Source organism: Prionailurus viverrinus, chromosome D3 (assembly GCF_022837055.1).
Source record: "Prionailurus viverrinus isolate Anna chromosome D3, UM_Priviv_1.0, whole genome shotgun sequence".
NCBI classification, from domain to species: Eukaryota; Metazoa; Chordata; class Mammalia; order Carnivora; family Felidae; genus Prionailurus; species Prionailurus viverrinus.
In genome coordinates, this window is record NC_062572.1 from 44,817,808 (window position 1) to 44,842,637 (window position 24,830).

The 24,830-nt window shown below is 42.6% G+C and overlaps 1 protein-coding gene across 2 annotated transcripts in view; it reads left to right on the forward strand.

Moving 5' to 3' along the window:
• COLEC12 (collectin subfamily member 12) overlaps window positions 1-24,830 on the forward strand; it is a 196,195-nt gene that overhangs the window by 143,965 nt on the left and 27,400 nt on the right. Inside the window, exons 3-5 of one of the 2 annotated variants that reach the window (XM_047828769.1) lie at window positions 2,942-3,064; window positions 9,693-9,791; window positions 11,014-12,060. In XM_047828769.1, coding sequence (XP_047684725.1) covers window positions 2,942-3,064; window positions 9,693-9,791; window positions 11,014-12,060 — 1,269 coding nt within the window. The remainder of the gene's footprint in view (window positions 1-2,941; window positions 3,065-9,692; window positions 9,792-11,013; window positions 12,061-24,830) is intronic. The other variant, XM_047828770.1, reaches the window with a different exon arrangement.

The window sequence follows — 24,830 nt, forward strand, 5'->3', positions numbered from 1 at the left end:
TTGTTTTAAGCTGCCAAATTGTAGAGAATCTAAGAGCTGATGGGTGTGTGTGTGTGTGTGTGTGTGTGTGTGTGTGTGTGTTCATACTTTATTCAAGGATGAGCTATTGAAGTGTTTTTGTTTTTTTCTCTTTGGCATTGTCATGAGGACAACAGCATCTGAGTACAGGGTGAGGCCAGATTCCAGTGGGAATGGAAGTAGAAGCTCCCACTGAGATGAAGGGCCAGTGAAATCGAGATGAAGGGATGACCAGAGAGAGTCACCATGGCAAAGTGAGATCATGGCATTTGAAGTTGGGCAGACCCAGGTTTGAATCCTGGCTGTGATGTCTATGGGATGTCATTTCAGCTCTCACTGCCATGCCTCCTTGAAGGGTGATTACAAATAAAGGTGCTGTGTGGAAAGTACCTAGCTCAGAACCTGGTACAGTGTAGGCAGTAAATGAACAGCAAGAAACTATAGATGAGATAATAGTGATAAAAATATCCCCAGGGAGGATTCACAGAGCCTGGCAACTGAGTGAATTAAAGAATAAGTACAAAAGAAGACTTGAGTGTGTCTTTGAGTGAGGGACTCAGATAGTGGTACTATTTAGGTTGGATGGAAATATGGACATTGGTGGAAGTTAGAGATCTGGTTTGGTGAAGATGGTACCGAGGTAGTTTTGGACAGGAGAGGTGGTGCAGAGACGGTGCGGAGACATACAGGTGGCAATTAAAGAAGGAGGATGAAAAGGAAACAGAGTGAAAGAAATAGGAAAACTGATAACAAAAAAGTTGATTTTCTCTAGTCTGTTTGACCATTGAGTCTGACTTTACAGCTTCACCTTCAAGGGATTGGCTACCCAAAGGTTGATCCGGCATCATCATCTTCTCAGTAAACCTTAGCTCCTCATAATGTGTGTCTCCAACTAAGCATCTTCTAGACCTTGTTAGAAATGCAGAATCTTAGCTCCTACTTCAGACCTGCTAAATCAGAATCTGCATTTGACAGTGTGTTTTGTAAGCACTTTATAGTTTGAGAAGCACTGTTGTAAAGCAGGTGGCCAGACTAGCAGTGTCAGCATCCCCTGGGAACTTGTTAGAAATCCAAATTCTCAGGCACCTTCTCAGGCCTCCTGAATTAGAAAGGCTGTATTTTGACGACTCCGATGTACCCTAGAGCTTGAGAATCACCACTCTAAGTCATGGAACAGATGGATTGAACCCCCTCCCCTTGGGTCTGTAGCACAGAACACCAGAGGGATTGGTTAAACCCTGAAAGTTAAAATGGAGTCATTGTTCTATGCTGTTTCTCTCATCATTTTGCATTAAACACAGCTGAAGAACTCTTTTCACTGAAGAAGGGCACTATGCGTAAAATTGCAAACCAGAAGGGGGGAGCTTTGGCTGAAGCTTAATCCTCACGACTTACCCATCAAAAGTTATTGAGCACAATTATAGGAGATCAGTACTTTATGTGCTGTTGCTCCTGTGGGACACTATTAGTAAGACACACATAGGAAAACAAGGAATCTCCTGATATTTCTTACAATGTGATTTTCACATTTAAATGTCCACCGTTTTTGTCTTCTGTGATTGTAATCAATTTAATGGAAAGTTCCCTTTTTATAGGTTAGTTTCTGGAGTCACTTGCAGAAGTGATGGTGGTTTACCACTTAGACTAGAATGCTTTTCAAAAAGTTGAACTGTAAGCAGTAAAAACTTACCTCCTTTCATCAAAAATGTCTGGTTTTTCTAGTTTCCTAGTCATTATTCAAGTCACTGTGATAACGTAAATGAGAGTCAGTGTCTGTTTTCTGTATACATATAATGTACAACAATAGTTATATATTGAGCATTTTAATCATGAAGTTACCTATATTTTCTGCTTCAGGTTATAGTACATTATAGCCAGTGGCATAGTAAACCAGTTCGGTGTTGGGAGGGTGGGGGGGATGAATGCATGTCACAGTTTATGGTGGTTGCTAATTTCGATGGTGTAAACACTCCCTCCTGGGCCGACTTCAAGCTACCAACAGTTTAACAACCAGCTACCCAGATTCCCACACACTTAACAGCTGACTCTTGTAAAGCCAGTAGGAACTAGCTCGAGTATACCACTGAACAAACATTAAGGGACAGGCCACAGTTTTTTTGATTTGTGTGTTTGAATTGTGATAGGTCCAATAATAGCTGAAACAAGTAGATTTGGGTGTTTAAAATCTTCTGTCATGTAGAGATTTTTATTGAAATTAATTATTTTTTTGTCATGTAGAGATTTTTATTATAATTATGGAATTTGATCTGAAATTATTCTGAGACAAAGTTATATGCAAATGCCCAATCTCATTAAATACAACAACATTAAATTACAACATAATGGCATTATTCAAAGTCTTTGTGTTGCTAAAGTGGTATGTTTAATTTTAAAATACCATTCATTCTGGGGCACCTGGGTGGCTCAGTCAGTTAAGCATCCAACTCTTGGTTTCTTCTCAGGTCATGATCTTTTATGATCATGTGGGTTATGAGTTCGAGCCCCATGTTGGGCTCTGCACTGCCAGTGCAGAGTGTGCTTGGGATTCTCTCTCTCTGCCCCTCCCCTGCATGCACGCGTTTTCTCTCTCTCTCTCTCTCTCTCTCTCTCTCTCTCTGTCTCAAAATAAATAAACTTAAAAAAAATACCACTCATCCTATAGTAAGGCATGTGGAAAAATTACTTTTTTTTTTTAAAGTAGGCTCCATACCCAGCATGGAGCCCAACCCAGGGCTTGAACTCAACTCAAGACCCTGAGATCAAGACCTAAGCTGAGATCACGAGTTGGATGCTTAACCAACTGAGCCAGCCAGGTGCCCTAGAAAAATTATTCCTAATCATAGTGTTTGAAGCAACATGCAGAAAGATAGTTTTCAAAATGAGATCTCTGGTTACTATTATTAAAATTTGACATCTCTTACAGGTATCCAGGAAGGAACGCAGTGTACCAAATGTAAAAATAACTGGGCACTGAAGTTTTCTATCATATTATTATACATTTTGTGTGCCTTGCTAACAATCACAGTAGCCATTTTGGGATACAAAGGTAAGTACTCTTTCCTTTTTCCTTCCAAATGGCAGGTTTCTCTTTATGACTTTAAACATGAAAAAAAAAGACACCCCTGTTTGCAAGTATGAAGTATTTCATTAATTCAGCTCAAACGCACAAGTAAGCAACATGATAAACTTTGTGTCTTGAGCCTCTTGTAGCTGTGGGATCAGAGTCCTTTTGACTCATTTCAACAATAAGAAAGGTCCTCTATGACTTCTAAAAATTTCTCTCACTGTTGCATTTTCCTACCTGTTTCTAGTTCCACCCTCTTTTTTCATCTTCTCTCTAAGAGGTGCTATGGAAACCCTGAGTCAGCACACAGGAAAATTGTACTGACACAGGGTAAGCCAAACACAGTCTCCAGTGATACGACTTACTTTACTCAGGGACTGGGCATCCAGTTCCCTTTTTTCCTCTTCAGCACATTTACTGTGACCACTGTTGTTTATATAGCTCCATAAAAATATTGCCCTGCAGAAGTTAAACACAGAGGGAGCACTGCCACCTCAACAATACTTTATAGGATGTTAGGTATTCTTTCAATGTGTTTGGTTTCAGGTCAGTGGAGAATTATTGCCTCAGACTTGCAAACAAAGCGGGTTCACCACCATCACCACCACACCCATTCTAGATACAGCAGGTAAAAGGTGTCATGATTCAGAATCACAAGCTACATAAACCTTTTTACAGAAAACAGCCATAGAAGCCTTTCCATCAAAGATATGTGAGACAGGCATGTCATCTGGTTTTAGCAAGAGGCAGATGTGGGGTCTGCTAATCTTCAAAACCTTCACTCAGCAGTCATCTCGGCTGCCTTCCCTCAGAACTGACAGATTAACAGTGGAGAATTCCCACAGGTTCTTGGTTCATAGATTTACTCTCCTTGGGGAGAGAAAGATTCAAAGTGAATTCCCCCCAAGCTGTAACTTCTGTCTCCTCTCTCCCAGTGTCTAGAAGCTTCCTGAGGAAACCCAATGTGTTGAAATGAGAATGGGCTTTGGAGCCAGATGGTCAAGTTCATTCTTGATTCTGCTGTTTGTAATACAATTAATGTTTATTAAGTGCTTGTTGATATTCTAGGCATCATGCTAAGTCCTCTGCATGGTTGTGTAACCTGGGTATGAAGCATAACTTCTTTGAGTTTACTGTTTCTTAAAATGGCAATTAATAATGCCATTTTTCAAGGTGATTGAGATGAGCAAAGATGATGTCATTGAACCACCTGTCCATCTAGTCCTACTAGATAGTGGCCATATTTCTGTGTTTCCTCTTCATAACTGCATTTATACAGCTATAGCCATTAGAATGGCAAAATGTTAAAAATATTCAATATAGGTGAGGCTTGGAAGTCTCATCTCTGAGGTCACACACGGAGAAAATTATGTGTGTCCTATAGTGTGTTGACTGATGAATTTGAGCACAGTGGAAATTTGGAAAATTACCATGTAATTTTATCCATTTGTGATTAGTTAATCCAACTTAGTATTAACAAAGTAAGTGTTAAGAAAGGTTATTAAACTGTGGTAAGGCAGGACAAGGAGTAGGGAGGGATCCTAGTGAGGAAAAGGAGGGTCTTTTATGTCCCAGGTAATTCAGACTGGCTCTCCTCCTTTACCAAGTTATTTAGGTCACTGCTCACTTCTCCTTGACTGTTTCCAGCAAACTCAGATAAAGGAGAAACTTGGCAAATGGCCATTTAATAAGTACCTTTAGGGCTTAGTACTATGTGATACCATGAAAGCAAACATTTACTACTGAAAGAGAGATGACAAAGGTTTGAAGAGCATACCACCATATGGGATTTTGTAATTCTTACCACTGCAAAGAAGTAAGATCTGGATCTTGATGCCTTTAGAATGATACAGAAAGATCCAAATTTAGAGGAGGGTTTTTTTTTCTTTGTTTTTAAAGTACAGATGTTTCCTCCATTTTTATGACATTTGAAAGCCCTTCTCAGCTCTGGCATGTTTTGCGTGTGCTGGTCCATTTGCCTGGAACACCTTTTCTCTGCTCTCTACCTAAAATGACACCTTCTTTCCCTTCATGTTTCACTCAGACATACATCCTGCAAGAACCCCCTGAAGGCTGAGTTAGGTGCCCTTGTCACACTGTATCATTATGACAAGTGGGCTTGTCTGTCTTACCACCCAAACTATAAGTTCCATGAAGACAAGAGACTCCTATCTTTAGTTTGTTATATCTCCCATCTAGCATCTAGCCTCATGGTACTTATTAGGCACCAAGTGAAGTTACTGAATAAATTAATGAGAGAATGGATGGATGGATGGATGGATGGATGGATGGATGGATGGATGGATTGTAGATCAGGGCTGACTTCTGTAAAGACAATCAGGTGGTGCCCAGGGACTCTAAAACCATTCTGCACTTAAGGCATTGCTACCACTCAGATCCCTACCTGTAAGCCTAAAATCCTGAAGATCAAGCATGGCCTTCTCCGTGGGTGTCATCTGTCCAGGATGAAGTGGGGAGAGGTTGAGGGAACCAAGTACAAGTGGACACAAGATGATAGTCTTGCCCCTTTTTCCTCCTTCAGGGGCCCCCATCTCTCAGGCATCTACTTAGAAATATAAGATAATACAACATGCAGTTTGGTTTCCAAACAAAGTCTTCATAAACTAAAGTGTGGATATTTTCCAGGTGTGTTTTCTCTTGTACAGTGATTCTTCTTTCTTGCTAATAAGATTCTAGTAACTGCACATTGTAAGAGGCAGAAAGATAAGACCTAGTTCTCCCCTCCCATGTCTCCCTTTGAAGTCTAGAGAAACTCTGTCCATTGCAAAAAAGAAAGGAAGAAAAAGAAATATTCAGACAAAGAAGATGTTTCTCTGAAGGAGAAGTTAGAAAGGAAAAAAAATAGAAACTGCTTTATATATCAGAGTTAGCAAAGGCAACTCCATACTGTTTTTCTCAAAATTGTGTTTTTACTTCTCCTTTTATGTCACTCAGACAGCTACAAGTTGGGATATAACTTAGTTCCTTCTAGAGAATTTGCTGCACAAGTCAGGGAACTGCTGAGTCACCCACACAGGTCTGTACAGTGGCTATGACCATGATAGTCATGAGCTACTTTATAGAAAGCGTGTTCCTGAACAGTTTCAGCTTGGGTCATTCTCTGCTTGGGTTTTTTATCCTCAGTCATGGAGCTTCCATGGCAGAAGCCATCTTTTAATTTCAATGAGTTGTGTTTCCTCCAGAACATTCCCTGAACGGGGAAATTGTACTCAGTTGTCCTTCCCAGCAGTCATCCATCTTAAGGTAATGAGGATAAAGAAGAAAGACAGAAATCTGAATATTTCTCAAGAAGAATCTCCTATAACTCAACATTCCTAGTCACAGAAGGTCTACCTTGCTGCTAAGCTCTCCTAACCTAGCAGTTACGTACATCAAATCACACTGAGTTGGCTACGTTAGAAGCCAGGGTAACACCATACAACCATATCTCCTAAGTGTTTGTAATGAAACCTGAAATAGTGTTCAAGGTAGAAACGTCTTTATTGCATTCCAGGGGAGTGCAGCTGGTAGTCCCAGAAGTCCCAGGTACCAATGCAGGGGTATCTCCACCCTCACCCAATCCCCCATTCAGCCTGGGACAGACACTCATGAGCACCAAGCAGGAGCTCTGTGCCTTGCTGCTGTTCCTTTCCTCAGGGACTGGACCATGAGCTATGCCTCTTGTGGGAGGAAACCATATTTAGGAAAAAGAAATAGTAAATAAGAAGCAATGTGGAGTTATAGAGAAAGCATGGGGTTTGGAATTAGATCTCCTGGCCTGCCAGCCCCCTAGTCATTTACAAGCTGTGTGATTTTGGGCAAGCTACTGAACATCTCTGAGCCTCAATTTCTTCATCTGTAAAATAGCAGTTTTAAGGATTAATTGCAGTGATGGCACAGTGCACCTCTCAAAGAGTACGCCCTCAATAAAGAGAGGCTGTTACTGGTGTTATCACTGGTGTGGTGTGGAATCCGATCATCTTGGAAGGCTGAGCATAGTTGGGGTGGTCATCTTGGAGTGGACCGTGAAGGATGGGTGGCATTAAGAGAGAAGGAGGTTGATGGTCCAGGCCAAGGGATGGTACCAAAATGCTTTTGTAGAAAAGGGATTATTGTCAGATTATCCAAGGGAATTAGGCTTTGGGTACTTGAAGAGGGCTGACCCTTTAGCTATAATATCTGAAGCAGCAATATTCTAAAGAAAAATTCTCTGTTAAACAGTTTCTAGTAAAGCGGAGCCCATTAAAAAAACAGACTGCTAGGAACTCTTCTGTTTCATGTTCATTTTCCTCACAGGAGAGGGATCTACAGACAGAGGTCTGCATCGATAGACTGAGTTTCTAGTCTAAGAGAGAATGGCTCTGCCACCGTTTTCCTGGTTAACAACTTGTGCTGATAAGAGTAAAAATTGACGAAAATGCTGTGTGCTATTACAGCAAGTGTTGGCTCTGGATGTCCATCAGCTGGGTATTTTTATGTAATACCAAGCTGCCAGCTTTGCAGCCCTGAAGTTTGCAGCTTTATACCCAGATCCTATTTTTAAACACAGACGCACACACCCCCCAGTGCATGTAAGCAGTTCATTAGCATTTGTGGTCGGGGCAAATAGCTTCCTCGCTGAGCGGAAGAGAAACCTAACAGGTTTGTTATTTGTTTGTAACAAATGTATTCATTCCCTTTGCGCAAACCTGAATTATCTGTCCATGAAAGTTCTGTGTTTTTTTAAACTAAAATGGAAGAAAAATTAGAGAGGGTAGAAAAATGACTGCCTGTCAGCATATTTAGAGGTTTTTTTGGCTTCCGGGGGAAAAAAGGGCAGGACTTAAAATCCTGTGTGTGGTTTGAGGACAGACTGAGGCATGTGTTTTGATTTGAGGATCAAAACTGAATCTTAACTCATAAACATTTTATACTTTATTTTTTAAAAGTTTAATTTTGCTTAAATGCAGATGAAACATTTTTTGTTCAGTTTCAGGGATTTATGAATGTGCATGCCTATCTAACAATCCTAAGGTACAGATTACTGTAACTGTACCTCTCTTGTCTATATAGTCACTTACCAAAAAAACAATCATCATTCAACTGGATGTTGTACTCGTTGCCAGTGCTGAGGCTTCCCTGGGGCATCTGGTTTGTATGTTTGTTTGCATGACCTCTATCTAGCTCAGCCAGTTTTTCACAGGCCTCAGTAACCAGCAGGCAGACTCTCATTTATTTAAATAAATAGCATTATAAACAAATATGTGTTGAATGCCTACTAAGTGCCACACACTAAGAGGTACGGATAAAACTGCGTACACATTTTCCTGCCTTAAAGGATCTAATAGTAAACAAGCCATGATAACACATTGAAGGAAGTCCTACAGTAGGGAAAGGACTACTTGCCAAAAGAATTCTGCAAGATGCCTGGCAGCAAAGATTTCCCACAGGAAGTAATGAGCTGAGTCTTGAAGAGCAAGTAGGGCTTAGCGTGGTGAAGAGTCCAGGGAAGAACATTCTAGGCAGAAAGAACACATGGAAGGGCTTGGGTGGGAAAGTATTTGGTACAGTGACAGCATGGCAAGGTTCTCCAGGGAAGGTGCTAGGCACCACAGGGCTGGGTCAGTTTAGGTCATACAGACACATGGGAGCATACTTCTGCTTCCTGATAGGAGCCAGGGGAATCTTCTCACACGGTCTTGCATGGGTGGGACACTTGATAAATAAAAACAAACTGGCTCCATTACCTCACAATTAACATACAAAACATATTCATGCTTAAAAAAAAATAAAGTCCGTATTTTCAGAAAGCCGTTGATACCAAGAAAGACTGCATCTCAAGCTGCTGGAGGCTGGATCTCACAGGAGTCACTTCTGGAGAAATACACTCTTAATAGATATTTTAGAAAGAAACCATATTCACAACCATAGAGAATGACTGCCTTCTGAGAACAAAGAGAACAGAAGCTTTTACTTAACATTGTATCACTAACTCTTTCCCTATCGCGTACAATCAAGAAAATGCTAAGAAAAAAAAAAAGGAAAAGTCTTCATAGATCATTGTTTGGAAACCTACTTAGTCATCTCCTTGGGAACTGATAAACTACAGATTCACTTGTCACTAAGGAGAACCAAATTTTTCAAGCCTCCTGAAAGAGAACGGCAAACACTGTTTCCCTTTCACGAAGACTGTTTATAGAATTAAGCTCGGTGTTCTTTGCTATGGACTCTGCTTCCAGATAAGTGAGTACCACCTTCCAGGAATAGTAGGGAGTCTGATGAATGATGAGATTTTGTAAATGATCTACCTATGGAAGTTCCTATAGAAAATAATACAGATCAAAAGCTTATATAATACATAAAAATTAAAAATTAGTTTCAAACAAGGTCTGGAACATCTGAGGCAATACAGAATCATAAGAACATACAGTTCTCAACCAAATAAACTATCACTGGGTTTTGTGACAAGTTATTTTTCTACGAGAATGGCTTATTCCTCATATTTGATTTCATTTATACTCTTTTTGTGTCAATCTGTTTCCTGTATTCTGTAATGAAATGGTCTTTTGTTGAAACTGAAAAATAAATTATGAGCAGGTGTGTGTACTAATCTTTAGTTTCCAAATCTTAGTTGTAGAAAAAATGGACAATGTTACAGGTGGCATGGAGACATCTCGCCAAACCTATGATGACAAGCTCACAGCAGTGGAAAGCGACCTGAAAAAATTAGGTAATCTGCAACAAGAATGACCCATTAAACTAAATCCTCTAATTCTACATTAAAAGACCATAGCTCTTTAGAATGACGTTGCTATAAACTCACATCCACCCAGAAGGACATTAATTTTTGTGTTGTGTGTTGAGTTTTTCCTCACAATTTAATTTAAAGGCGTCTACGTTTTAAAGTTAAAGAGCAATCTTAGAGTTGGATTCTCCCCACCCCCAAAAACTACTCCATATGCCAGTTAAAATCTGAAGACCAGGCACGCCTGGGTGGCTCTGTCAGCTAAGCATCCAACATCAGCTCAGGTCATGGTCTCACAGTTCATGAGTTCAGGGCCCACGTCAGGCTCTGTGCTGACAGCTAAGAGCCTGGAGTCTGCTTTGGATTTCGTGTTTCCCTCTCTCTCTGCTCCTCCCCTGCTTGTGCTCACTTGCGCGCGCGCGCTCTCTCTCTCGCTCGCTCTCTCTCTCTCTCTCTCTCTCTCTCTCTCAAAAATAAATAAGCATTTGAAAATCTGAAGACTGGGGCACCGGGGTGGCTCAGTCGGTTAAGCGTCCTACTTCAGCTCAGGTCATGACCTCACAGCTCGTGAGTTCAAGCCCCGCATCGGGCTCTGTGCCGACAGCTCGGAGCCTGGAGCCTGCTTTGGATTCTGTGTCCCTCTCTTGCTCTGCCGGTCCCCTGCTCATGCTCTGTCTGTCTCTCCCTCCCTCTCAAAAATAAACTTTAAAAAAAATGCTTATAAAAATCTGAAGACCAATCCTGATCAAAAAGTACCACAAATACACTTTAATAAAAGCTCTTTTATAAAATTTCCAGTCAATTCCTATTTGAAATATTCTAAACTGCATTGAAGAATTATGAAAATTAATTTTTTTAATGAAAGATTCCAGTTCTATCCTTGAATTTTTGTTTCCATTTTTTTGGAAGGAATTAATGGTAAATTTAATAAAGTTTATTGCCTTCTTGACACCCTGCCCAGTGCTCTAGAATCTGGTAGAATTCCCTCCTTCTTTGAGAAAAGCACTTACAAAGTTAGTACCCTTTCCACTTTTCCAGGACCCAGTTTTAATAGACACGTGGGTTTTACTAACGTAGACCATTCTGCATATATCACAGATTTTATATCTGAAATACGCAGTGCATACTAATTAAGTCTCTTTGAGATCTTTGACCTCACGTGAACATTTCTTCATATCACTAAGTAACAAAACATGTCTTATTCCAGGGGACCAAACTGGGAAGAAAGCTATAAGCACCAACTCAGAACTCTCTACCTTCAGATCAGACATACTGGATCTTCGTCAGCAGCTTCGTGAGATTACAGAGAAAACCAGCAAGAACAAAGACACGCTGGAGAAGTTACAGGCAAGTGGGGATGCACTGGTGGACAGGCAGAGTCACCTGAAGGAAACTTTGGAGAATAACTCTTTCCTCATCACCACTGTAAACAAAACCCTCCAAGCGTATAATGGCTATGTCACCAATCTACAGCAAGACACCAGCGTGCTGCAGGGCAATCTGCAGAGCCAAATGTACTCTCATAATGTGGTTATTATGAACCTCAACAACCTGAACCTGACCCAGGTGCAGCAGAGGAACCTCATCACTAATCTGCAGCGGTCTGTGGATGACACGAGCCAGGCCATCCAGCGAATCAAGAATGACTTTCAAAATCTGCAGCAGGTTTTCCTTCAAGCCAAGAAGGACACTGATTGGCTGAAGGAGAAAGTGCAGAGTTTACAGACGCTGGCTGCCAATAACTCTGCCTTGGCCAAAGCTAACAATGACACCCTGGAGGATATGAACAGCCAGCTCAGTTCATTCACAGGTCAGATGGACAACATCACCACAGCCTCACAAGCCAATGAGCAGAACCTGAAAGACCTGCAGGACGTACACAAGGATGCAGAGAACAGAACAGCCATCAAGTTCAGCCAGTTGGAGGAACGCTTCCAGCTCTTTGAGACGGATATTGTGAACATCATTAGCAACATCAGTTACACTGCCCACTACCTGCGGACGCTGACCAGCAATCTGAATGAAGTCAGGACGACTTGCACAGATACGCTGACCAAACACACAGACGACCTGACCTCCTTGAATAACACACTGGCCAACATCCGTTTGGATTCTGTTTCTCTCAGGATGCAACAAGACATGATGAGGTCAAGGTTAGATACTGAAGTAGCCAACTTATCGGTAATTATGGAAGAAATGAAGCTGGTAGACTCTAAGCATGGTCAGCTCATCAAGAATTTTACAATACTACAAGGTAAGTGAAAATTCCGAATTTATTTGTGTTAGTTATTGATTGCTGTATAACAAACGACCCTAAAAGCTGGCAACTTAAAACAATAAACACTTGCTATCTCACCATTTCTGTAGGTTAGGAATTCAGGAGTGGCTTAGCTGGATGATTCTCACTCAGTATCTTTCATAAGGTTGTGTCAAAATATTGGCAAGGGCTGCAGTCATCTCAAAACCTTAACTGGGGCTGAGAATCTGCTTTCAAGATGACTCACGTACATGGTTTTTGGCAGGAGGCCTCAGTTCCTCACAACGTGAAGTTGCTTGAGTGTTCTCACAATATGGCAGCTGGCTGCCTCCAGAGCAGGTGATCCAAGAGAAAGCACAAAGAGAAGTCACATGCCTTTTATGACCTAGCCTCAGAAGTCACATACCATCACTTCCACCATAATCTGATAAATCACTAAGTCCAACCCGGGGAGATTAAGCTCCACATCTTGAAAAGAGTTTTAACTATGAATTTGTGGTCAGTGGTCAAAGACAGTCCATTAAATATTTGTTGAATTTGGACTTTGTCAGTGCCTAGCTCTTTCAAGTCTTTATAAATTGGGCTCCTTTGAAAGCAAGATTAATTTTTTTAGGTCACAGATATTCCTAATTTTTTTTAAGTTTATTTTTAGAGAGAGAGAGAGAGAGAGAGAGAGAGAGTGTGTGTGTGTGTGTGTGTGTGTGTGTGTGTGTGTGCGCACGCACACAAACATGACAGGGGAGGGGCAGAGAATCCCAAGCGGGCTCTGTGCTGTCATTGCAGAGCTTGATACAGCGGGGCTGTATCTCATGAACTATGAGATCATGACCTGACCCCAAATCAAGAGTCAGATGCTTAAATGACTGAGCCACCAGGCACCTCAGAGATTCCTATTCCTAAGTGTCATGAGCAGATGGATGGATGGCCATCCCAGTAACCATAAGGCCACAGAGGAGAGAAAGAATGTGACTTGCATATAAAATCTGAGTTTTACTTTCATCCAGGTCATCCATGTAAATTGAAAATATTTGGCTCAAATTAAGTCTCCTTCTGAGATTTGCAGCAACCATGTAATAATAGTATTTTTTAGTCATAAACTATCTTCACGGGTTTTAAGTTGAAAGTACTATGTGAAAGATGCTGTGCTGAGCCCTCTGAGGTATGCAGAGAAGCCCAGGTGGTCTCTGCCCTCAGGTAGCTCAAATCAATAGAAGGTCAGGGGCGCCTGGGCAGCTGGTCGGTTAAGTGTCCAACTTTGGCTCCAGTCACAGTCTCACGGTTCGAGACTTCAAGCCCCGCATCAGGCTTTCTGCTGACAGTGTGGAGTCCATTTCTGATCCTCTGTCTCCCTCTGTCTCTGCCCCTCCCTCACTCATGCTCGCTCTCTCAAAAATAAGTAAACCTTTAAAAAAAAAATCAAGAGATTTAGAGTATCAGGAGACTACCTGTTAAGCAAAATAATCCTGATTTTCAAAAAGAGGATATAGGTGGATTCTACACACTGTGTAGAATGGGAATTTGTCTTCAAGCCTGAGAAGAGGATAATTTGTGAACCTTCAGGAAAGCAGCAGTCATCACAAGGAGTTCATTAAGAAAGCAGGTGATGGGGGGTGGGAGGGAGGAGAGGGTGGGTGATGGGTATTGAGGAGGGCACCTTTTGGGATGAGCACTGGGTGTTGTATGGAAACCAATTTGTCAATAAATTTCATAAAAAAAAAAATTAAAAAAAAAAAAAAGAAAGAAAGCAGGTGATGGGGCGCCTGGGTGGCTCAGTCGGTTGAGCGTCCGACTTCGGCTTAGGTCATGATCTCACGGTCTGTGAGTTCGAGCCCTGCGTCGGGCTCTGTGCTTACAGCTCAGAGCCTAGAGCCTGTTTCAGATTCTGTGTCTCCCTCTCTCTCTGCCCCTCCCCTCTTCACGCTGTGTCTCTCTCTGTCTCAAAAGTAAAAATAGGGGCGCCTGGGTGGCGCAGTCGGTTAAGCGTCCGACTTCAGTCGGGTCACGATCTCACGGTCCGTGAGTTCGAGCCCCGTGTCGGGCTCTGGGCTGATGGCTCAGAGCCTGGAGCCTGTTTCCGATTCTGTGTCTCCCTCTCTCTCTGCCCCTCTCCTGTTCATGCTCTGTCTCTCTCTGTCCCAAAAATAAATAAACGTTGAAAAAAAAAATTAAAAAGTAAAAATAAACGTTAAAAAAATTAAAAAAAAAAAGCAGGTGAACCTAAACTTATTTCTGCATATTAACAGAGTTATTCGATTGTTTAAACTAGGAGAATGAAAAATAGCATATCTGGATTTTACCAAGGCATTTGTCACTAATGCTGTTAAGAACAAGATGGTAAAAATAGCTACTGGATTATAGCACAGTTAGATGGGTTTATGGGTTACGTTGGTTTTCTGTGCTATGTAACAAATTACAAACTCAGCAGCTTAAGACAACTACCCATTTCTTTCTTTTTTTTAGTTTATTTTTTATTTTGAGAGAGAGCAAGCAGGGCAGGGGCGGAGGGAGAGATAGAATCTGAAGCGGGCTCCATGCTGTCAGCAAAGAACCTGACAAGGGTTTGAACTCACAAACTATGAGATCGTGAACTGAGCTGAAATCAAGAGTTGGATGCTTAACTGACTGAGCCACCCAGGTGACACCCATTTCTTGTCTCACAATATCTGTGGGTTAGGAGTCTGGGCAAGGCTTGGGTCCTCTGCTTAGGGTCTCTCACCAGGGTGCAGTGTCACTGAGGGGCTGAGGTTTCATCAGAGGCTTGACTGGGGAAAGATCCATTTCCACACTCCCTCAGGTGCTTGACAGAATTCGTGTCCTTGCAAATGTGAGATTGAGGTTCCCGGGGGATTTCAGGGAAGTAAGGGGTACTGGCCTAGAGACCACCTACAGTTCCTTGCCATGTGACCATCTGACAACACTGCAGCTTCTTCAGAGCTGGCAAGGGAGTCTCTCGCTCCAGTCTGCTGAGACTGTGTTATGTAACGTCATCTCATCTAATGTAAGTCAAGGGGGTGACATGTCATCATCTTTGCCATGTTCTGTTGGTTAGAAGCAAGTCACAGGTTCTACACTCAAGGGGAAGGGATTACACGAGGGTATGAGTCATTGGAGATGACCCTAGGGTGTGTCTACCACAGAATGGGTCTAAAGAATGGTAGTTAATGAGCCCCTGTGAGGCTGGCAGCAAGTCTGGATGGCAGATGGCAGGGGCCCATTCAACAGCTTTGTCCGTGACTAGCATGAGGATATGGATGACCTGGTAATCCAATACTTGTATGACATGAAACTATATATACTAGCCCATGCATAGAATCATAATCCAAAATGACCTGGAGAGGCTAGAATAATAAAAAGATACCAACAAATGAAGGAGATAGGGAATACATGTAAAATCCTGCTGGTAGGTGGAAAAAACCAAATAGAACAATGTTGATGGGAGGGCATGGCTTAAAGAAGTATGCATGAAAAGCATGGTGGTTTTAGTTGATTGTAAGCAAGTCACTGTGTCTGCCAGTGAATCTAATGTGATCTTTGACTATATCAATAGAAATATGTCCAAAATGAAGGAGGTGATATCTTACTCCATTCAGTGTGGCAAGACTACCCCTGGAGGATAGTGTGTACTTTGGAGGGGTCCCTTTCAAGAGGGACGTTCACAGAGCAGCATGTTCAGAAAAATTTGCCCAGGATTATGCAGTCTAGATGTGCTCAAGGAAAGATTGAAGGACCTGGGAACTTTAACCTGTAGGAGAGACTGCTTAGTGGGAGACAAGGCTGCTATCTATAGCTATTTAAAGACTGTCACATGGAAGAGATTTTAAATGACATCTGAGGAGGGTGAAACAAAGACTAACGAGTATTCATTAATAGAAAACATTTTGGTTTTATAGGATGTTGCTTATAAAAATTGGCATTGCCTGTAAATATAATGGCTTCCCTGAGAAATATGGGTGTCCCAACTGGGGGATGGACAGTTGCAGGGACACTGTGGGTGTAAGTCATACTCTGAATAAGGGACAGGTTTTCAAATGATAAAAAAGGTATTAGGGGACTAGTTTTTCCCTGTTTTTTCTCAAATTCAGAATGAGGGCATATCTCAATAGATAATGCAACCACATGAAATAAGAGCTTGCTAAATTTCTCTGGGCATTGTAAAACCTTAGAAAATCCTATTGTAGTTTTCTGGCCATTTTCCAGCTATAAGTTTTATGGTTTTATTATTCTATTAGTCCAATTGCTAGCTTGTCTTCTACAAGTAAACTTCTGACATATTTAGTGTGTATAGACAGTGTGACTTGTCAGCTAGGGAAGTGTGTGAAAAGCTTATAGTTGAACATTCAGACCCTGGCTTTAAATTAATGTTTCCATTATTGTGATTATTTTTATTGGCTAATGTTGAATGTGAGTATACTGAGTGCTTTACACAAACTCTGTAGGATAGGAACTTATAAGATCATAACCAGTTTACAGATGAGGAAACTAAGGTTTAGAGAGGTGTTTAAGGAAACTGCTCAAATTTACAGAGATGGTAAATAGCTAAATAGTATCAAGTCCAGGCTTCCTGGTGCCAGAGCCCATGCTGCCAACCCCATCAGTAATCACTGAAAGTGAGTGACCCTCCTCTACAGTCCCCAGCTGCCCCTGAAGTAGTCTGTGAGGGCAGGGAGCTGGGATTTCATTCTAAGTGCGACAGGGAGGTTTTAAGCAAGGTGGTGACATGGTCTGATTTATATTTTTAAAAGGTCATTCTGGGTGCAGGGTCAGGGGGTGAGGTGGGAGAAGAATAGATTACAGGGGAGCAAGCAGGGTGATGGGGGTCCAGTGAGGAGCTATGGGCCAGATATAAGTGACGTGGATATAAGAGAAATGGGTCTCATCATTGAGGAGGAGTCTTGTAGGCAGACTCAAGGGCAGCCTTACCCTTCTGTGGTCAACAGGGCCCTGCTCTAGAAGCCCTGACTGGCTTCCTCTGGCTGTACTCTGCCGAGGGGGAGGAGTCTACAGGTTCAAGGGGCTGCGAGTATTCAGAGCTCACATCAACCTGTTCTTGACCCCATTTGATGCCCAAGACCCTAGAATTTCCTACGCAAAGTGTCCGAAGCCCAGAGGAGCAGCCGTGAGACATGGTGTGTTGTAGGGGTGGTGGTGGAGGGGTGTGGACAGAAACTGAACACAGGGTCAGGGGCCAGTGTATGTGGCTAGATGAGGCTGATGGGTGGATTGGCTGTGAGGGTGAGGGAAAGAGAGGAGCAGGATATCTCCTTAGTTTTTAGCTGAAGCAAGTAGGTAGATGGACAGACTGGGGAGGTTCAGGTTGAGAGGCCCGTTTAGACATATTAAGTGGAACATATCTGTTAGAATGAGGTTTCTGACTCCGTGCTTCTGAAACACCTGAGACCCTGGTTTCTGAATGATTTTTTCCTTTTCACATATGCCTTTCCTATATTACTTTTATCCTTGGTCTTTTTATTACCTGCACTTTCTGTGAGGTAAATGAAACTTCTCAGGCCAAACAAACTGCCCCCATTCTATTCCATCTGTTCATCTTCCTCCAGAACAGGAATGCTCACGAGGTGTTCCCATGGAAGAAGAGACTGGGGGCAGAGCTCCATTTCCCCTTGCACTTCTCCAATGCCTTTCCTCTGTCCCTCCCAGCAAATCTGGTTCCCGAGGATGAGGGAAAGATGAGATAAAGTAGGATGGAGCAGGATTGGATTAACTTTGGGTTATGTTGGGCTTGCCTCTGCAAGATTCAGAATACCCTGATGCTTCCAGGGAAATCCTTTGGACTCGCACTTAATGAGCCCTCATGCATATGGTGCATGGCGTTCAGTCACAGGAGACATTGGCCTCATTTCGAAGTAGAAGCTGAAGCTGCCTGCTTGCACTGAAGCTAGGTGATAACTGGAAATAGATTTTAAACCCCATGTTGAATCCCAGCAACAATTATCTCTTTATCCATAAACCAAAAATACTTGATTGGAAAAGCCTTGTTTTTGTTACAAATAATGTAAATATCTTTATGCTCATTGTGTATGTGGAGGACTTCACTCGTCATAACGTCACAGTGCACTCTTGGGTAGGAAGCAAAGAATGCAAGGTGCACCTTCCTAGCACAATCAGAGGGCTCCCTTCCTCTGTTCTTGTGAGAGAGGCAACAGATTTAGTGGGTAAGAACAAGAGCTCTGGAAATAGACCTGAACACAAATACCAAGTTCCTCATCCTCTCCCTGCCTCAGTTTCCTATTCTGCATCTACCTTTCGAGTTATGAGAACTTCATGAGATAATGTCAATAAAGCTCTTCGTACAGTGCCTAGCAGGCAGTTGGCTAATATTCATACTCAAATGTGAGTAAGTTCAGTGCCTACCCAGGATTTCTGCTGCAGCCCCAGCTGCTACGTCACAGTGCCAAACAACAGCTTCGTGTGCTCAAGGAATAAAATTGTACAGATGGGGTCAGTGTTGATTTGGTTCCAAAAGTACTTACTGCTGGCAGCCCAGTGCCTAGCCTTGGAGAGGACTCAGAGTCAGGTGCTGCTGACAGCTAGCTTTCACTCACTTTCCAGTCCGTTGTCTGCAGTGTGCCAGTCATACTGCTGAGCACTTGGTTAATTTGTCTGTTTTCCTTGTTCCATCTCTTTAAGGTAGGAATTACCAGCATTCCGCATTTGCAGGGCTGGGAACCATGGCACAGAGCCTGAGTAACTTATCCAAGGTCAAGGAGCTAGTAATGTCAGAGAGTACTAACCCTGGATCTAATTCCCAAACTGATGCTTCTACATGAGCCCCTGCTGCTATGCAACGATGTAAGAGAAAAGATGGCATGTTTGGGAAGTTGAAATGTGGAAGAGTTTGTTTTCAGTAGAACAGTCGGTTGAGGTGTAAGAGATTGACATTTGAGCTGGACCTTGACAGATACAGGTAGGAAGGTAGATATAGGTAGGAAGGCTGAATGGATCAGGCAGGAGGCCTCAATTTCTCTCATTGCCAACTGCCATTCTTGTCATGCTTCCTCAAAGAAGACTGCTTGTCTGAGGACTTTTGAGAGCAGGCATTTGAGGGCATAGAAACAGAACTGTGGCCAGTTGGTGAGAAATGGTGGTTTAAATATACCCTGTGGACAAGGGTATATTTGTGGAGAGGGAGCTTCCATGGCTTTCCAGAAGCCTGTCTTAAACATGAGGTTAAGAATCAAATTATTTTTCAAAATTATTGCCAAATAATATCTTTTAAATTTCCTCAAACAAGTACTTTTAAAGCACGTCAGTGACAACAAACTGAGGGTTGATGGGGGGTGGGGGAAAGTGGGTGATGGGCATTGAGGAGGGCACCTATTGGGATGAGCACTGGGTGTTGTATGGAAACCAACTGGAAAATAAATTTCATATTTTAAAAAAATGAGAAGAAAAAATGTCTCAGATTATACGACTAGTTTTCTCTATCTTCTAACCTTACCACTAGAGGTTCTAAAATGAAGTCTCCAAAATCTTGCAGGGCAGTAAGAATTGAAGTGGTTTCTCTACTTTCTGCTTTATTGGAAAACAAATTGGAAACTTCTCTCAGGGGTAGGACACAGGGCTGGTCCTCCTCAGGGCCTGCAGTTTGGTTTCCAAAGCAGAAACAGCAAAGTGATGTAAATTTACTCTGTCCTCTTTAAACTGTTTTGGGGGGCCTGGGTGGCTCAGTCAGTTGGGCGTCTGACTTCGGCTCAGGTCATGATCTCGCGGTCCGTGAGTTCAAGCCCTGTGTCAGGCTCTGTGCTGACAGCTCAGAGCCTGGAGCCCACTTCGGATTCTGTGTCTCCATCTCTCTGACCCTCTCCCGTTCATGCTCTGTCTCTCTCTGTCTCAAAAATGAATAAACGTTAAAAAAAAAAAATTTAAACTGTTTAGAGGATTCAGGTGTTCAAGGCTCCCAATTCTGGAGGGTGGGGAACAGGGAGGATGTTTTGCTGGCAGTAAAACACAGGCTGCTCAAAGATCTGGTCTAGGTCATATTCAGGCATTTCTGGAGCTTGCAATGGCTTTACCAGCAACCTGGGTATTCTGGCATTTCAGAATCTTGAACCAGGGAGCCACTCACTTGGTCTTGAAAGCAAATCTCAAATTTGCTTCTGAAGGGGGACATCACATCTGCTTCCACATGTAGCATTTACCACATTCTCGACTCTGAACACAAGTTGTTACTGCCCAAGCTCATAAATAATCCTGGGTCATTTATCTCACTGTTGCGGTTTTAAGGCACTAGGGGTGACTTGTCTTTTATTTCATCTTCTTTTCATTTCAGCAGCTGCCCAATTAAAGATTCAAGTAAGACCTAAAAGCTTGGGATCGTCCAGATACTAATATTTGATGCTAGCATCCCAGGTCCTAGAAGAAGATATACCCCTGGCATTAATAATCTATTTTTTACGGGTAACCAGTATGGCTATTTTACAGGTAGCCAGTGGTTTTAGCTTTTTTTCCTCAGTAATTTTTAAAAAGAAACAAGTTGGAAATTTCTAGTTCTTAGTGAGCAAAGTACGGTCTTACTGAATACTTAAGTATATGAATGAATCCTCTTACATATGGGACACATAGAGTACATTTTTACTTAGCCCAGCATTGGAAGGTAGAGTGCCAGCTTCCTGCTCTAGTGTCATGATGGTTTTCTCCCAAGGCTGGGGCAGCTATGGATGAAGAAATCGATAACACTGTGCTTGTCAGGAGTTTATCCACAGTCATTGATATTCAACCTTGTCTTATTAAGAGAGATGTAGCAATTCCTGTAAAAAATTCAGTTTTCATTCTAATCCAGCTGGGAAATGCATCACAAATAAGATTTTCAAGGTGCCTGGGTGGCTCAGTTAGTTAAGCATCCAACTCTTGATCTTGGCTCAGGTCATGTTCTCACAGTTTCATGAGGTCAAACTCCACATCAGGCTCTGCGCCGACAGCACGGAGCCTGCTTGGGACTCTCTCTCCCTCTCTCTCTGCCCCTCCCCCACTCTCTCTCTCAAATAAATTAAAAATAAAATTAAAAAATTTGGAGGTGCCTGGGTGCTTCAGTTGGTTGAGCATCCGACTTTAGCTCAGGTCATGATCTCAAGGTTCATGGGTTCAAGCCCCGTGTCAGACTCTTTGCTGACAGCTTGGAGCCTGGAGCCTGTTTCAGAATCTGTGGCTTCCTCTCTGTCTCTGCCCCTCCCGCATTCATGCTCTGTCTCTCTCAAAAATAAATATTTTTAAAAAAGAGATTTTCGACCTTTATATCAGAGGCAAAACCTTGCATATTGACATCTTTTCCCTTTCTTCCCAAGATCTAGAAGTTAGCACCTGCTGATATTTTGCACTGACTGTGGGATCCATGTTTGATGCCATTCTTAAAATAAGTCACAACTTTTGTGTGGAGTGAGTGGGGACATTTGAGAAGCACTTCAGAGGGAAATAGCTAAACACCATAATAAACCCACCCAACCTCAGAGAGAAATAAGATTAATGAAAAGCTGTCATCCTACGTAAGGAAGGTCTCGGATTCATACCCGGAGAGGAATAGAGAGTTGTGTGTCTTCGGAGTTCTGTTAGAAACAAGAGGAAGGTGTTCTGGAAGAAATATAACTCCCTGTCATGTCAGGAAGACAAGTCCCAGAATAGTCACTATTCCATGGGCATGGGTAAACCCATTTCCCATAACCTGCAAGTATAGTACCAAACCCAGTTGTGAGTGATTGAGAAACACTAATTGTTGGCAAAACCCATAAGGAGAATAAAGAATAAAGAATCTAAAGCACTTGAATTTCCCCCCAAAAAAACCTCTTCATTATTTGGATTTCTAAAGTCTAAACATAGACCATAAAAAGAAACAGGTGAGAAGAAAAGCTACTTTTATTTTTGCTATTATTCTAACTAAATTAGAATTTTGTTGTTTTTGTCTTGGCCTATTTGTCAGTATTATTCCACTAGAACCTTCCATAATATTACATCCATTATGGAGGAATGAATGCACACACCACCATCCCCACTATTAATCTCTAGGGCAGTATTTCTCAACCACACAAAGGAACTAAGATACTTTTTTATAGAAGATCGATTTGACAATGAAAATCCACCTTCTCTATCTTTACCAATACATTCCAAGAGCCTCCTCAGCTTAAAAAGAAAAAAAAACCCTCAGATTGCAGATGAAGAGACTACTGGATCAATTCTTAAATGTGTGTAGAGTCAAGAAAGATCTCCCCAGGACCATTCCATAGCAGCAGCCAGGAGCATCCTGATACATAGACTGAGTGGAGCTTTACTTCTTAGAAAGGTAAGGGGCACCAAGCAAATCGCTGCTCCCCCCAAATCTCTCCCTTCTGGTCTCTCCTGGGGCCCAAACTGTTGGCATCAGCATGCTAGGCATTTAGATCTGTGATGCACATTGGTTTGATAAACACTGTCTGAATAAGGACTATACACCAGACACTGCTAGCTGCTAGATGGAGAAGTGTTCTCAAAGAACAAACAAGTACTAAAAGATTAGAGAAAGAGGAAAAACTTCCACCTGGGAGGATTACGTGGTAGGTGGATGACAGTTCTCCAGATGGATATGAGCAGAGGCAATTTTAAGAGAAGAGATATGCAGAAGTGCAGAGGAGGATGGACTAAAGACATGTTAGACCAGGTCATGAAAACCCTGATTTAATACCACATGACCAGGTAGTGGGGACAAAATATTTTAGGGCAAGTAGAGATCAGAGCTGTGGGACAAATGTGGGAAAGATACAGAGTGGAATGAATGGAGAGGAATCAAAGGTAGGAAGAGCAGTTACTATAGAGGATACTATAAAAATCTGCCAAAAAGAGAACCCGCACACTGGGTCATGATGAAGGACAGAGGGAAGAGGTGGTTGTGATGATGTAGGATGAGGGATGATGGAAGAAGGGCATAAACAATAAAGAGGTGATAAGGTCAGTTTTAGACATGTCAGGTTGGAGGTGCTGGCAGGACATCCCAGAGATAATGGACTGTCCAACTATGAGATGGAAATAAGGGCCAGGAGAACTAGTGATGGAGAGCAGCCAATAGGAGCTGGTGGGCAAAAGTCAGTGAGTTGGGTTCGGAGAGAAAATTCTTCATTACAAAGTCTTCTCAAGCAGATGAGAAAGACCCCTAGAAAGGGTTCTCAAAAAAAAAAAAAAAAAAAAAAAAAAAAAACAAACACGCTGAAGCTAGTCCTAACCATTAACATGAACTCTCTTACAGCTTGGTAGTAGGTCTGCCAGTCAATCCAGGGCAACATCATGAGTAACTTAAATGAGGAAAGCTGAGTCCAGAGCCAAGGTTCTTGCTACGGGAGAACAGAGATGGGTGGGCTAGTTAGGGCCATGGATAATATGAGGGTACAGTGGACATCCATCAAGGCCTAGAGAAGGGAGTGGGGCAGAGAGACGCCCCCTCCCCATTGAGGCGGGAAGGCCTGCTTCAGTGTTCTGTCCTGACCAGCTGGTGGGGGAGGAGTAGGGTAAGGGGATCAAGAAAAACATAGGGTGGGAGGCCTATCTACTCTCCCTCTCCCCAGCACTTCTGCCCGTCCAGCCTGAAAGGCTTTCCACTTCTATGGAAAGAACGAGTGTGGATCTCTTTTACTTATTCACATAGAGAACAATGAGATCTCAGACACTCAAAAGTTCCGGGGAGTAGAATATTTGAGAATAGTGTCCTCCTAGATACAGTCATTGCAATGAGAAGACAGGAATTACCCTCCCAGCTCCACCACTAGCCTGTAACTGTTCATGTCTCATTCTCCTGGATAGATCTGTCTTGAAGAGCTAGCATGGAATAAGAGCTTGGTGTCTCTGGCCCTAAACGTCCTCAAATGTGCTCTGGGAATATAATCTCATAGATACAGTTCAGATGACATAATGTATGTGAAACTAGCTCAAAAACTGTCAAGTCACCATATGAATCCTGGTTGTGGTATGTTTGTGTGCAGTTCCCTGTCACCTCTAAGAATTTACAGAAAACAATCCCAGGTTGTGTGAGCATCTCTAGGATGACAAGGGATGAGCAGGTATTTGCCTTCTTCCTTTGAGGGAAAAATGTTGTTGTTGTTTTTCCTCTCCCTTGCCCAGTTAGATGGTCGCCTATTTTTTTCTGTAGCCCACAGCCCTATTTGCATTATTAGACTAACAAACTGGGGAAAATGACACTTAGCCCAGCTCGTAGAACACTTTCCCCCAGAGACCCTCTGAGCTGTTCCACAGGTGAGCAAGACTCAGCCTCAAGGGCAGCAGCATCCCTGCAGCACTGGCAGAGGGGCCAGGAGGGCGGGAGTGAAGTGTCAGAGGAGAGGCTGCCACTTGGTGAGGATGAATTAGCAGAATGGTGCCTCTCAACATTGGATGGGATATTTCATTCAACTCTATGAAAAGAAGAGGAAATAGTAGGAGAGAATCCCCATCCCAACTTGCACTGCTTTTCTCCTGGTGATGGAACAGTCCCAGACGACTAAGGGAGCCCAGGTGAATAGTGTGAGTCACTGCTGTGGTTGTTGGCGTGAAGCTGTCCCTCCCCCTAAAACATCAGTGGATACCGGAGGGTTGTGTGCCGTTAAGATATATTCTAAATGCAGGGCGCTTGGGTGGCTCAGTCGGTCGGGCATCCGACTTTAGCTCAGGTCATGATCTCATGGTTCATTGGTTTGAGCCCCACGTCAGGCTCTGGGCTGACAGCATGGAGCTTGCTTGGGATTCTCTCTCTCCCTGTCTCTCTGCCCCTCCCCTGTGCGCTTGCTTGCTCTCTCTCA